The 12824-nt window shown below is 40.8% G+C and overlaps 1 protein-coding gene across 1 annotated transcript; it reads right to left on the reverse strand.

Annotated features, from left to right (window-relative positions):
- Positions 1-899: 899 nt before the first annotated feature.
- Positions 900-9248, reverse strand: LOC116318290 (arylsulfatase A-like). The gene is made up of 8 exons (XM_039615890.1): positions 8927-9248; positions 6140-6380; positions 5790-6008; positions 5270-5439; positions 4860-4984; positions 1642-1769; positions 1455-1557; positions 900-1365 (listed from the first exon to the last, which is right to left on the reverse strand). The coding sequence occupies exons 1-8, from the start codon at positions 9145-9147 to the stop codon at positions 1073-1075; spliced, it is 1500 nt and encodes a 499-aa protein (XP_039471824.1). The 5' UTR covers positions 9148-9248; the 3' UTR covers positions 900-1072.
- Between the last annotated feature and the right edge of the window lie 3576 nt (positions 9249-12824).

The following is a 12824-nucleotide window of genomic DNA, read 5'->3' on the forward strand; positions in this document are numbered from 1 at the left end:
ACACAATTTAAAAACTGGTATATATCACCTATATCATCTTGAATTGGTCGTGTGATTGACTTACCACGACTACTTTATTCTTCCTCAGTCAAACAGCAGCACTCATGCGATTGTTTTGCCCCCTTAGCTCCAGGTGTTGTGCCAAAAAGTGATCGTCGGGCAGAAAGTGATTTCCATCCGCAGCTGCTTAAAGCTGTAGTGCACTGATTACTTAGAGCTACTTCCGTGAGACTGATATAAGATGCAGTAAGCTGAACACGGCTTCAACCGTCTGTTTGTTGAAAAATAGTAACGCGACCGCACCGCATTTTCTTGTTAGTAACGGTAACGGCGTTGTAACGATACAAATACTAATTACTTAGATTACTCGTTACTGAAAAAAGTAACGCCGTTACTTGTAACGCCGTTATTCCCATCACTGTTCAGTAATAACTGGTATACCTTTGCCACAACTAATAATAAATTTGAGGGTTTTTTCCAGACCCATCTAATGGTTTTCCACGAGTTACAGAGAAGATGCAGGAGAGCCACTATGGATAAATGACAGACTATGCACTACACAGGCTGCTTGCACTCTGTTTTAGTAAAAGATGACTGCTCTGACCTTTTATTGCTAGTAAATGAAAAAGAGAACGTAACAGAACAAACATATCTTATCTTGTATCTTTAAAAACAAGGACTTGTAAGGTTCAAGGGAAACAAAAAAATCATTTGCCTTTTCATGGGTTTGAAAATACATCTTGAAAATATATGATTGATGTCTGAAACTTTAGTGTTGTCTTCATTGTTTAGTTAACTCATGATGTTATGAGTGCAAACGGCTAACAAAGAATTTCTTGAGTGGAAATTAGAAATCAAATAAAACAATACTCATAGCACAGAAGAAAGACGATACAGTACACTGTTAAACATTAGTTATAATTTCAACAGTATCAAATTTTAGAAAATCATCTCCTCACTAAGGGAGCACATTAATTTTCCTTTTCCAGTAATTGAAACTCAACTCTCCACAGGAGAGCAGCACTTTAGTCCAACTTTCCCTTCCTTTCTCAAGCTGTAACAGCTTTTCTCATCAACAATGACAGCAGCTAGGTTTGGGGCTACACTCAGGGTTGCAGCACGGCCTGAGGTTGGGGTCTGTTCCTTTTCCCACTTGGCTCTCTCCAAACACCATGGAGGATTCAAATTGCTCCTTAACACTCTTGATCTGTTCCAGCACAGTTTGGATGTCAGGTGTATCTACTGGCAGAGCATAATGCTCACATGGGTCAGCCTCCAGATCAAATATCAGAGGAGGGTTGTGAGCCTTGAGGACTGCTGTTTCTGGGCAGTCTTTGTCTGGTGTAGTACTGCTGTGGAAAGCACCTGATGTACAAACATGAACAGGCAGGAATTAAGACCAACTAAAACTTGACAATGTGAACTTGCGATATTCAAAATATGACACATAGTACCTTGTGTATAGAAGTGAGCCTTGTACTTCCCCAGCCTTACAGCAAAGAGGCCATATTTTTCACTGGGATCTACAGGGTAGAACATCATGGCTTCCCTTTTGCTCTGTAAAACACAGAGAAAATACACACATGAGCTTGTTTTTCCATTATTTCAGTTTTAGCACAACTTTAAATACAATGCTCCTACCTTTCCTTGTTTAACAAGGATATCCGTCATATCGACCCCATCCAGCATCACCGGTGGTAGTTTAGCCCCTGCCAGGCGCGCCAATGTGGGGAGGATATCTAGAGTGCTGGCCATCTCATGAGTAACACCTTCAATAGATTTGTTCATAAGAAAAAAAAGCAGCAATCACTAAAAGGCTACATGTACATAAATTATTTTTAATTTCATGGTAATATACTTTGATACTGAAAAAAGAGAGGCAAGCTCATTTTTGAAATAGGGTTAGGTGAGCTGCAGAAAGGTGCGATGAAGAGGGTGCCTAAGAAGTACCGCAAGCTGTCCATACCCGAGGCCTTGGAAACTGCCAAGCAAAGACTCACAGCCTTGCCCAGCCACATGAAGAGGTATAGTAGAGAAATAGAAGGCAGGAGAATAAACCAGCTGTTCTCCACAGAACCATCCAAGGTGCACTCTCAGTGGCAGGGGAACAATATGAGAACAGCACCACCAAGGCTGGAGACAGACAAATACTGGAAGAGCATGTGGGAGAAGGACGCAACCCATAATGGCAATGCTCACTGGCTAGTGGATCTAAGAGCAGACCACAGCAACCTCTCTGAAAAGGGACCAGTAACCATCACAGTGGCAGACATCCAAGAACGGGTCTCCAGTACGAACAGCTGGACAGCACCAGGCCCTGACATGGGCAAATACCGGCCATTTACCATGGTTCACGCCTATTGGCTGAAGAACCTGACTGTACTACATGAGCATCTGTCAAAACAAATGAACCAGCGACTAGTTAATGAGACATACCCAGAATGGCTAACTGAAGGCTGGACAGTCCTGATCCCCAAGGACCTGCAGAAAGGACTGGTCCCATCCAACTCCCAGCCAATAACCTGCCTCAGTACCACATGGAAGCTCCTGTCAGAAATCATAGTGGCTAAGATGAACAGGAACATGGGTCAATACATGAACGGGGCACAGAAAGGAATTGGCTGGAATACCAGAGGAGCAAAACACCAGCTACTGGCAGAAAGAGAAGTCGCACAAGACTGCAGGACTAGGGTGACGAACCTATGCACTGCCTCAACTGATTACAAGAAGACCTCCTGCCCCACACCTGGATCATGAAATGCTAAGAATTGTACAAGATCAACAGGACTGTAAGAGCCTTCATCAGGAACTCAATGGGGATGTGGTGTTGTAAGGAAATGAGGTGTTATTTTTCTGCCATTTTCATTATTTTCATTTTACTATTTCCAGTTTCATTATTTTGTTATTGCTATTGCATCATAATCATATAACAAGCATTTGCATTGACGCATTTATTGAAGTTATTGATATAACCTTAAAGTTTGTATTAATTTCATGTTAACCTTTATTTACTTTATTTATAGGTGCCAGTATAATCATATGATAATCTGTCATTGCAGGTGCACCTATGATCATTTTTTATACACATTGCATTTTTGTGCCTTTAAATTAGTTGTGGCTCAAGAAGTCGTCTCTTGAGGGTTACAAGCTTTTGGTTAGCGCTATGATTAGCCAATCTACTGTGAGGATGACATGAGTTATTGAAGGATTGCACATGCTTACAATACATTTGTATTCTGTTTTTCTTTATCATTTTTATTCATGTATACCTTTTATTAAGTTTTAAGTAGTGGTATTAGATTGAAACATTTGTTTAATACATTTTTACATTTTACATTTTATACATTTCACATATAAGTCAAGATCATCACACACAGGATGGCCTCAGCCTGGTTGCATAAGCAGAGAGGTCAAATAAGGTGCAAAGCGAGGGTAACGCATGCACACTCATACATGCACAGACATACACACACACCCACACGCACACGCATACAGTAGTGAGTTCATTTTTGTAGGGGAAAGTTTAAGCAAGTTTTGCTAGAGTTGCAGTTTTTATGTCGGTGGATGTGACGGTTTGATGCAAGTACAGGATGTTTAACAGCTATGTCATCGCTGTGGGTGCAGGGACTGCACCTGGAAGAAGATGGAAGCAAATGTTCTTTTAAAATGTGTCAAAAGTTAACTGAGGGTTTGTGGTTTTGATTTGACGTATGTTTGTATTGTGTTTATTTGACGCTTGAGGGGGCGTTCTAATACCCCGATGCATAAAACTGTATTCTGAAGTTTCGGAGACGAGATTTTGATGCTGTCAGCATACAGGGTCAGCTCATTCTCCCACGTGTGTTCATTAAAATCATCGTTTGACTTCACCTCTTGGACCAGTGTGGTTGCTTGCATCTCCTCCTGCATCTCTTCCCAAAGTTTTTGAACCTTAACACTAGGCTAACTTCAAGCCCATAGCACAGGTCACCATCAAGTGTGGGATCTACCAAAGAGAACCCCCTCAGTAAGATCAATGACAAGACTGGCTACAGATACCAACTATGGAATGGAGCATCATCAGCCACCTCCTCTACATGGATGATATCAAGCTGAACATCAACAAGAGGGAACATCGATTCACTGATCAACACCAACAGGAACAACAGCAATGACATCGGAATGTCGTTCGGATTGGAGAAGTGTAGTCAGATGGTAACGAAGAGAGGGAAGCTTGTCAGAAGTGAGGGGATCAAACTACCAGAAGGCAACATTGCAGACATCGAGGACGGCTACAAGTACCTAGAAATCCCACAGGCAAATGGGAACCATGAAGAAGCCACTAGAAAAGCTCCAAAAAAGCTGCAAGTACCTGCAGAGGGTCAGGCAAGTCCTGAGGAGTCAGCTGAACGGTAAGAACAAAATCCGGGCCACCAACACCAATGCCCTGCCCATGATCAGGTACCCTGCTGGGATTATAAGATCGCCAAAGGAGGCGATAGAAGCCACTGACATCAAGACGAGGAAGCTTCTGTCCATGCATGGAGGGTTTCATCCCAAGTCCAGTACCCTGAAACTGTATGCTAAGCAGAAGGAAAGAGGTCGTGGATTAGTGAGTCTCAGTACCACAATCCAGGATGAGACAATGAAGAGAAGGAACCATCATGGAACGACAGGCCCTCGCATGCTATATACCACAGCCACTTCCTCTGTCAGTACCCAAATCCTACTCTCAGCACAAGATCCATAGAGGCTCGGCTCTACCACACCAGGCAAGACCCCAGGTACAGGCTGTGTAAAGATGGGTGGGTCAGGATTTTTTTTTTAGTTTGAAGCATAATGTAGTCTGGACTTTTTGCAGACCGCTAAAATGTCCCGACCTGGCTTGATGATCCCCGGCCAGTAGGCGATGGCAGGTTCTCTCATGCCTCCCTCATATGTGGTACCTTTGCCACATTTCAGAGGACCAGCGTTGCCTCCACGGGACATACGCATTAGTTCAGGCCTACATGTAGAGAAAGAAAGCAGACACCATTAAAAAAAATGCAATACTACAAGAGTGCAAAGAGTTCTAGAAACCTGACTACTGAACAGAGGAAAAATATTTTTCTTGAAGGTGGTTAAATGTCAGCATGAGGAATTAAACTCAAAAACGTTAGTGCATTTCAGTCATCATTGTTGTCTTTAAGTTACTGGAGATATGTCTGGTAGTTTTAAGTGTTTGAAAAGGAGGCAACTGGACTTCTTTAATATTTTATTTTTTAAACATTAAGAAGTCCTGAAAACCAACCCATTGTCTGATGTAAAGAAGACCAATGTGTTGTTGATCACTCTTGTCCTCTCCAGAGTTGCCATCAGGTGGCCTACAGTATTGTCAAACTCCAACAGGGAATCCCCGAACGGACCCCTTAAAGATCGGCCAGCTGCCCCAATACCGGCATACTGGGGGTAGTGGGTGTGCTGAAGCAAGAAAACACCTGATTATTAGTGTTGTTTGGATTGATACTGAAATATTGACTCTTCCAATACCACATATTTATGTTCTAGAAGCGATTCTCATATTAATATTGATATTTGAGTAATTGGGGATTACTTTTTTATGATTAACAGGAACACATTGGAAAGTAACTAGAATCAATCTACAGAGGATTAGAAAATTGTTGAATTATCACAACTTAAAAACTCACAGACATGCACAGTAGTTGATATTTACCATTATGAAAACACATTTTTAGGCAGTGATTGCACTCAAAGGTTGATTTTGCACACTTTAGTTCATGTATTTTTTTCAGATTGCTCTTGTTGCTCACATGTGATGGATAGTAGAGGAAGAATGGTTGTTTTTTCTCAACCGATGTGGTTATGAAGTTTGTTGCAAAGTCACTGTAACTCCTCTCCAGATCCAGGAAGTTGACTGGTTGTTGCTTGATGACCTCATTTTGCATTAGCGGGACAGTAACGGTGTTAATATTACACACTCCATAACACTTTATATCTGGAGGGAAACAAGTCAGATTCTTACAGGGGCCCTGATGACGAAAAGACAAGATAGAAAACTTAACAGACAGCAATACAGAGTGAAGAATAATAAATTGAATATAGCAAACAAAAGGAATTTCATGAAGCAATTGTAAGTAGCACAGACTGGAAACACACTGACCATGTCGTGGCAGTATGGGATCCCCAGGAAATGGTCAAAGCCCTGTTTAGTTGGGAGAAACTTGCCATTGTGTCCAAGCCCTAAGTGCCACTTTCCTATCACTGCTGTAGCATAGCCCAGGGGCTTTAAAACTTCAGCGATGGTGGTCTCATTCAGAGGAAGACCACCTATAGATCCTGGGTACAACACGCCTGGGTAGATTCCTGACCGGGTCTGATAGCGACCTGTCAACAATGATGCCCTTGGAAACAACCAACAAGCAAGGCAGTTAATTAACAGAGTAGATGAAAAGTTTAAAGGCAACTAGGGCTGCAGCTATCAATTATTTTAGTAATCGAGTAATCTATTTATTATTTTATTGATTAATGGAGTAATCGGATAGGAAATACTTTTGTCTTATTAATGAGCAATAAGAAATATTCAGATAGATGTAGATGTTAATAATTAATATTAATAATAGTTCAGTGTCCGACCTAACAACATTCAGGGCAGTGGCTCAGAGTTTTACTGCCCATGGATATTTTTATTAGCCTGTGAAAAAAGCTTTTATTTTAAGATTTAATTGCAATTAAATTAACACTACTGAAAATGATGATTTGTAATCCTGTCTTTGCTGGTCACTCCCAATGAAATCATAAGATATCTCACTGCCACTCACTCTTTTTTGTGTCACAAATATCACAAATCACCCCTGATACTTATCTCCACCCACTTCACCCTGCCTGCACTTTCTTCTTTACCACTCTTGTGCATAGTCGGTTGCTTTGGATGGTTGACCCCAGGTATTCTCCATCTTCATTACCTCTATTCCTTGTTTTCCATGTTCATGTTTCCACCTGTCTCCTGCTCATTTGTGTCTTCTGTATTGCTTGTACTGATCACAATTCCATCTGTTACTATCATAGTCCAAGAAGACTCCTGCCTGACCTCATCTGTCAATCTATCCATCAAGGCTGCAACGATTTGAGTAACTCAAAGAACTCAATTATTAAAAAAAAAAAAAAAAAAAAAAATCAACACAATTTTTTCTCATTTGGGTGCTTCATTTTAATTTTATTGAACCAATCGATTTTAGACAATGAAAAAGAACCCCAACTGCAGCCCCAGTTTCTACAACAGATGGCCAATATGTGGCTTAAAGTAAAGATTATCATCAATCACAATACCCAAGTATTTGTATGAGGCCACAGTTTCAGTAGAAATGCCTTGAGCAGATACAAAAGAGGGAAGTACTGCAAGCAGGCTCTTTCTGCAGGCACATGACTTTTGTTTTTTCAACATTTAAAACCAGTCTGAGCCGACTCTGTGACTGTATTTAATCAAAAGATAGCCGTAATTTTTCGCAAACCATGTCGATGGTACGAGCACATCAATGAATAATTGTATCATCTGTGTAAAAATGGGCAAAGATTTTAGATTTTGTCCCAAGCCATTAACGTAAATAGTAAATAATCTGACTAAAAACAGACCTGCAATAGAAATAGGAGCATGTATGTAAATGAAAAGTATTGCATTACATTAAGCCCGTAGACGCCTTGGTTTTCCACTCAGAAATTCTACAGTAAAGCTGTCGAAGTTACAATAATGCAGATGAACTGATCACTTAGTCTTAGTCTATGATGTATAAATTACAGTCTGTCAGCAGCTGTCTTGCCTTGTAAGGCAGCAATACCTGGAACAAGCAGGCACGTGAGGTATACTAGACCATACTTGAAATATGGTATATTAGACCATACTTGAACTTTGAAGGTTTAAGTAACATTATTTTGGATATTCTATATTTTATAGAAAATATAAATATATAAATTAAATTATATTAATACTTAAACTCTGAGCCACTGACCTGGAGCTGTTAGATTGGACACTGAATTTTTATTCATATTAATTATTAATTCATTACTAATACACCATTTCAACATTTGTTTTCTGCAGCATCAACATTGCATAAAGCACAGGACAAACATCAGGTTGTGAGAATGCTGATATGCTCGCTTTTCTTCATTGCAGTCACGCATAGCTCATTAGCTTGCATGCTAACGCACAGACACACATACACATGAACACAACTCAAGTCCATACCATTCAGGAAATACAACACTGTCAAAAAATTTTTTGGTTCCTCTTAGTACAAGAAAGCTGTCATATGACAGGACCTGGGAGACAGAACCTGAACTCAAAAACAGGTTTACTGCTTAAGTATTATTAAAAATCTCCCCACAAAAATGACATCCTTTTTAGTTTAATGAAGTGGCCAGCTGAAACTATAAACTCTGATGTTCTTTTCATAGTGTCCTTTCTCTGTCCAATGTCACTGTTATTTTGCCCATCATTGAGATTAAAAATTCCTTTTCCAAGAAAGTAGGCCAAGCAGATAGCAGAAATTTAAAAAAAATTATGCCATAACAGTTCTATAAAGATATTAAGTGCCCAAAAAGGACTGGATTGATTGTAACGCAGAGTCACAAACGTACCTGCTAAATAGGTGATTTCTTTATTTTATTTGGAACCCCTTTATAAATGCTGTTCACTACAGGCTATTTACTAGAATAAGTAAAGATGTTAGACACAAATGACATATAGAAACATCGGCAGCAACGTCGACCACTAAAATGACTTATTTAACAATGAACCCATTAATACTTTTTAGAATTAGATTTAGATTTTGAATTTATTACTTTAAAGTAAGACACTGTTGCGCTTAATTATTATTAGTTTGTTGTGCTAAGTCTCGGATTGATTTCTGTTTTATTCACACATGCAAACAGTCAGTACTGATTACACTGGTACCTGGACGGGCTGCACACGGGGCAGGTGCTGTAAAAATCTGTGAATCGGAGTCCTTCAGCTGCAAGGCGGTCCAGGTTGGGAGTGAGTGAACTAGGATGTCCATAACAGCCCAAGTCCCCGAAACCTAAATCGTCAGCGAAGAGCAGGACGAAATTCGGCGGTGAAGCCGAGCAGGTGCACAAAAGTAAAATACCGAAAAAGGCGAAGCGGCTGGATCCCATGCTTTTCCGTCTTTAAGTCTGACTGAAAATAAGGAAGCGGCAGATCTCTCAAAAACAAAATAGAACGTCGCGTGCGAGAGGGAAACCCGCACGCCGGTTATGTCACGGAATGCTGGGAAATGTAGTCTTAAGTATCAAATTAGACAAAAGCACACAACCGTTTTTTCCCCCTGCTTTTTAACATTTAGATTAATATATATTTTTACAACTTATTCTTCTTCTTACAGCTCAACACCCAATGTGAAGACTTTGAGTTTAAATCCCCAAGTTCTTCATAGTGAATTAGGTCCAGATTTAATAGGTTAACTGACTGCACACAATCACATATTTCACAAAGGTTTCAGTGGAACAACAAAGCAACAAAAATAAAAACACTAAAATAAGTACGTACACAATCATAATTATCATTAACCAAATGACACAAAACAGTTAACACACTGCATCATACAGGCACGTCCTAAGAAAGGTAGTAGAGTGTGACCACACCAAGACTGGTCTCAAGACCCCTTTTACGTGGTCTTGGTCTTGTCTTGGTCGTGACGGACTTTGGTCTTGGTCTTGTCTTGGTCTCGCTGTCTCAGATCGACATAGTGGTCGGGAGATTTGGAGTCAACAGTATCCATGACACACAACGTAACGTTTGATAATGTGTCATGCGCAAAAGCATCAGCTCTAAGAGCCGTGCTTAGAGAGTGCTTTGTAGTGATCAGAAGAGTCAACTCCCATTGAGCGAGAGCCGGCTCCTCACTTAATTTCCTTTCACTCCTCAGCTCTCACACAGTGGCTCAGCTATGCTCCAATCCCTCCATATTGTGGCCAATCACATGCGAGGATATAAGATAATATCATTATGTGAAAAACAGACAGGGTGAGAGATGCAACAGTCAAGTGGAGCGTGCGTCTCTCCTCTCAGTAAGTGAGTGAGACAGTAGACAGTGTTGAGGAGGGCTGTGCGAGTGCATCGCAAAAACACATAAATATGCCTGACACCTGTAAAAGAAGCAGCATCTGGCTGCAGTTTAAAGACTTTTTTGTCTCGGTCTCGGTCTTGGTCTCGATACCCTCTGGTCTTGGTATTGGTTTAGCCGGTCTTGAGTACAAGTCTAAAAGGTAGTTGAGTAATTTACTGGTTAGAGATGTTCTTCTGTCATGCTTCTGTCTTCTGTCTCCTCTTTAAAATTCTTAATCTGAGGGCTTGCGGTCGAGTTACCGTCCTCTGTGGCAAGGTTGGCTGCTGCCACTGATTCGACTTGACACCTGGTCAATTACACGAACAAGAGGAGAAATAAATCACTGGTGCATCGCTGCAGAAGCCAGCGGTATGAGTGGAAATGAACGTCACAGCTGATTTTCTGATGTACAGAGAGTACCAGGAGCTATTTGTTTATGTATTCTCATATACATGCTTCAGAGAGGTGGACAGGAAAACAAAAGTGTGGCTCTACCTGCATGTAAATAAGCTGGCATTGTGTGAAAAGAATAAAAACATAGCACAGGCATGAGAACATTTAATATACGCTGTACGTTCTCCATACAGTCATCTGTGGGTGTGAGTCTGTGTGTGGGGGGAGGATTGTGGCATTTTTGATGGTGATGAAGGGAAGTGAGAGGTTACAAGCTAGTCCCAAAAGCATAAATTTTTGCATTTTACATTGGGGTTTGGGAAAGTCTAGGGTTAGACAAGTATCATTTGATCAAGTCACTTTGAACTCCTCTGAAGTCCTCATACACATGGTGTGTGTGATATGTCTATCCGTTAGCTTGCATGCTGTCTTGCACTATTGTTTAGCCTTAGGGAAATAGATACTTTATCATTCACTTTCACATCTCTCTACAGTGCTGACCTACATTCAGCAGCAACTGTGGCTGTATATGTAAGAGAGAGGTAAGCAATGGGATGGAGGGGATGAAGATGCCTAATTAGAGATCCAGTTGTATCATCTGTTTCCTTGTTCTGTGCTTTCTGTAACTAGTATTTTCTTAATACCATCTCACACTCATCAGACAGTCCGCAGCGATTAGTTCTGTGTGCAGACATATGTGCTTGTGTGTGCATTCATGGCACTGTCTGCTTATGTGTGTAGCACATGACCCACTGAACTAAACAGAAGTCAGCTAACACGCACGCCTACATAAATGCACACATAGAAACTAATGGAGAAACAAGCTGTTGCATGATGGAAAAACAAAGAAAACAACAGTCAATGAGAGATTTTGAAACAGTACCTTGCTGCAGCAGCTTCCTTCATCTAATCTTCTCCAACACAGAGCACTCTAACGATCTCTACAGGGAACAACAACCCTAGAAGGGAGGCAGTGATGCCCCTGCTCTTCCATCGAATATGTTCATGTTACATTTAAGACAAAAAGAAAAATCTAGCCAAGGTGTCATGCTCATCTCAGGTAAACAGCCCATCTAATGGTTCTCCATGAGTTACAGAGAAGATGCAGGAGAGCCACTATGGATAAATGACAGACTATGCACTACACAGGCTGCTTGCACTCTGTTTTAGTAAAAGATGACTGCTCTGACCTTTTATTGCTAGTAAATGAAAAAGAGAACGTAACAGAACAAACATATCTTATCTTGTATCTTTAAAAACAAGGACTTGTGAGCTTCAAGGGAAACAAAAAAATCATTTGCCTTTTCATGGGTTTGGTCTTATGAAGAAAATATATGATTGATGTCGGAAACTTTATTGTCGTCTTCAATGTTTAGTTAACTCATAATGTTATGAGTGAAAAGGGCTTACAAAGAATTTCTTGAGTGGAAATTAGAAATCAAATCAAATACTCATAGCACAGAAGAAAGACGATACAGTACACTGTTAAACATTAGTTATAATTTCAACAGTATCAAATTTTAGAAAATCATCTCCTCACTAAGGGAGCACATTGTCTGTACATTCATTTTCCATTTCCAGTAATTGAAACTCAACTCTCCACAGGAGAGCAGCACTTTAGTCCAACTTTCCCTTCCTTTCTCAAGCTGTAATGTAGCCCAGATGGAAAAAACACATTTACACCAATGATAAAGAAAGAGAGTGTTTATTCTCTTTATTTGAACTGTCCACATCAACAGAACGTCATATTTCCTATGACCATTGAATGCACCTCTCAGTTCACCCCACGTGACGGCACCTAGCTCAGCGACCAATCAGAGCCTACGCAGGCCGCACTGACCCTGTCAGCCAGGAAGTGAGGTGAAGGTGCATGGTGCTCCCGGGTTTTTCTCATCTCAGCTAGAGGAGTGGAGGCATCTGCTACTGAAACTGAGAAATCCACGGACTAAAGAGAGGAAAAACTAAGAATTGAGAGGAAGGAAAGCCAGCATACTTACCTGCTGGATGTCCGAGTCGAGTAGCTGGATGAAGGAGAGAAGCAGCGTCGGTAAGACGAGCGTTATTCGAAGGAAAAAACTTGTAGAGACTTACCGTCGTGATCACGCTAATGCTAGCTCGGTCTCTCACAGGCTAACTACTCACTTTTCATCCGGAGACCTGCTGCAGTTTCAACACCAGCGTGTGTTAGGCTTTTGTGAAACAGAGCAACGGTGAGCAACATGTTCTTAGCTGCTCTAAAGCTAATTGTTGTCAGTTCACTGTGAGTTTAAAGTAACATGGAGGGTAATTTTAGTGCATTTTCTCTCACAAATAGGCCTTTAGTGTGGAGAAATT

This window comes from Oreochromis aureus, linkage group 7, assembly GCF_013358895.1.
Source record: "Oreochromis aureus strain Israel breed Guangdong linkage group 7, ZZ_aureus, whole genome shotgun sequence".
NCBI classification, from domain to species: Eukaryota; Metazoa; Chordata; class Actinopteri; order Cichliformes; family Cichlidae; genus Oreochromis; species Oreochromis aureus.

Coding starts and splice junctions, on each gene's coding strand:
- LOC116318290 (XM_039615890.1), bottom strand. CDS start 9,147: ATGGGATCCAGCCGCTTCGCCTTTTTCGGTATTTTACTTTTGTGCACC. Junction 1,770..4,859: donor GCCGGGGATCATCAAGCCAG/GTCGGGACATTT, acceptor AATCTATTGAAG/GTGTTACTCATGAGATGGCC. Junction 1,558..1,641: donor TCCTTGTTAAACAAGGAAAG/GTAGGAGCATTG, acceptor TGTGTTTTACAG/AGCAAAAGGGAAGCCATGAT.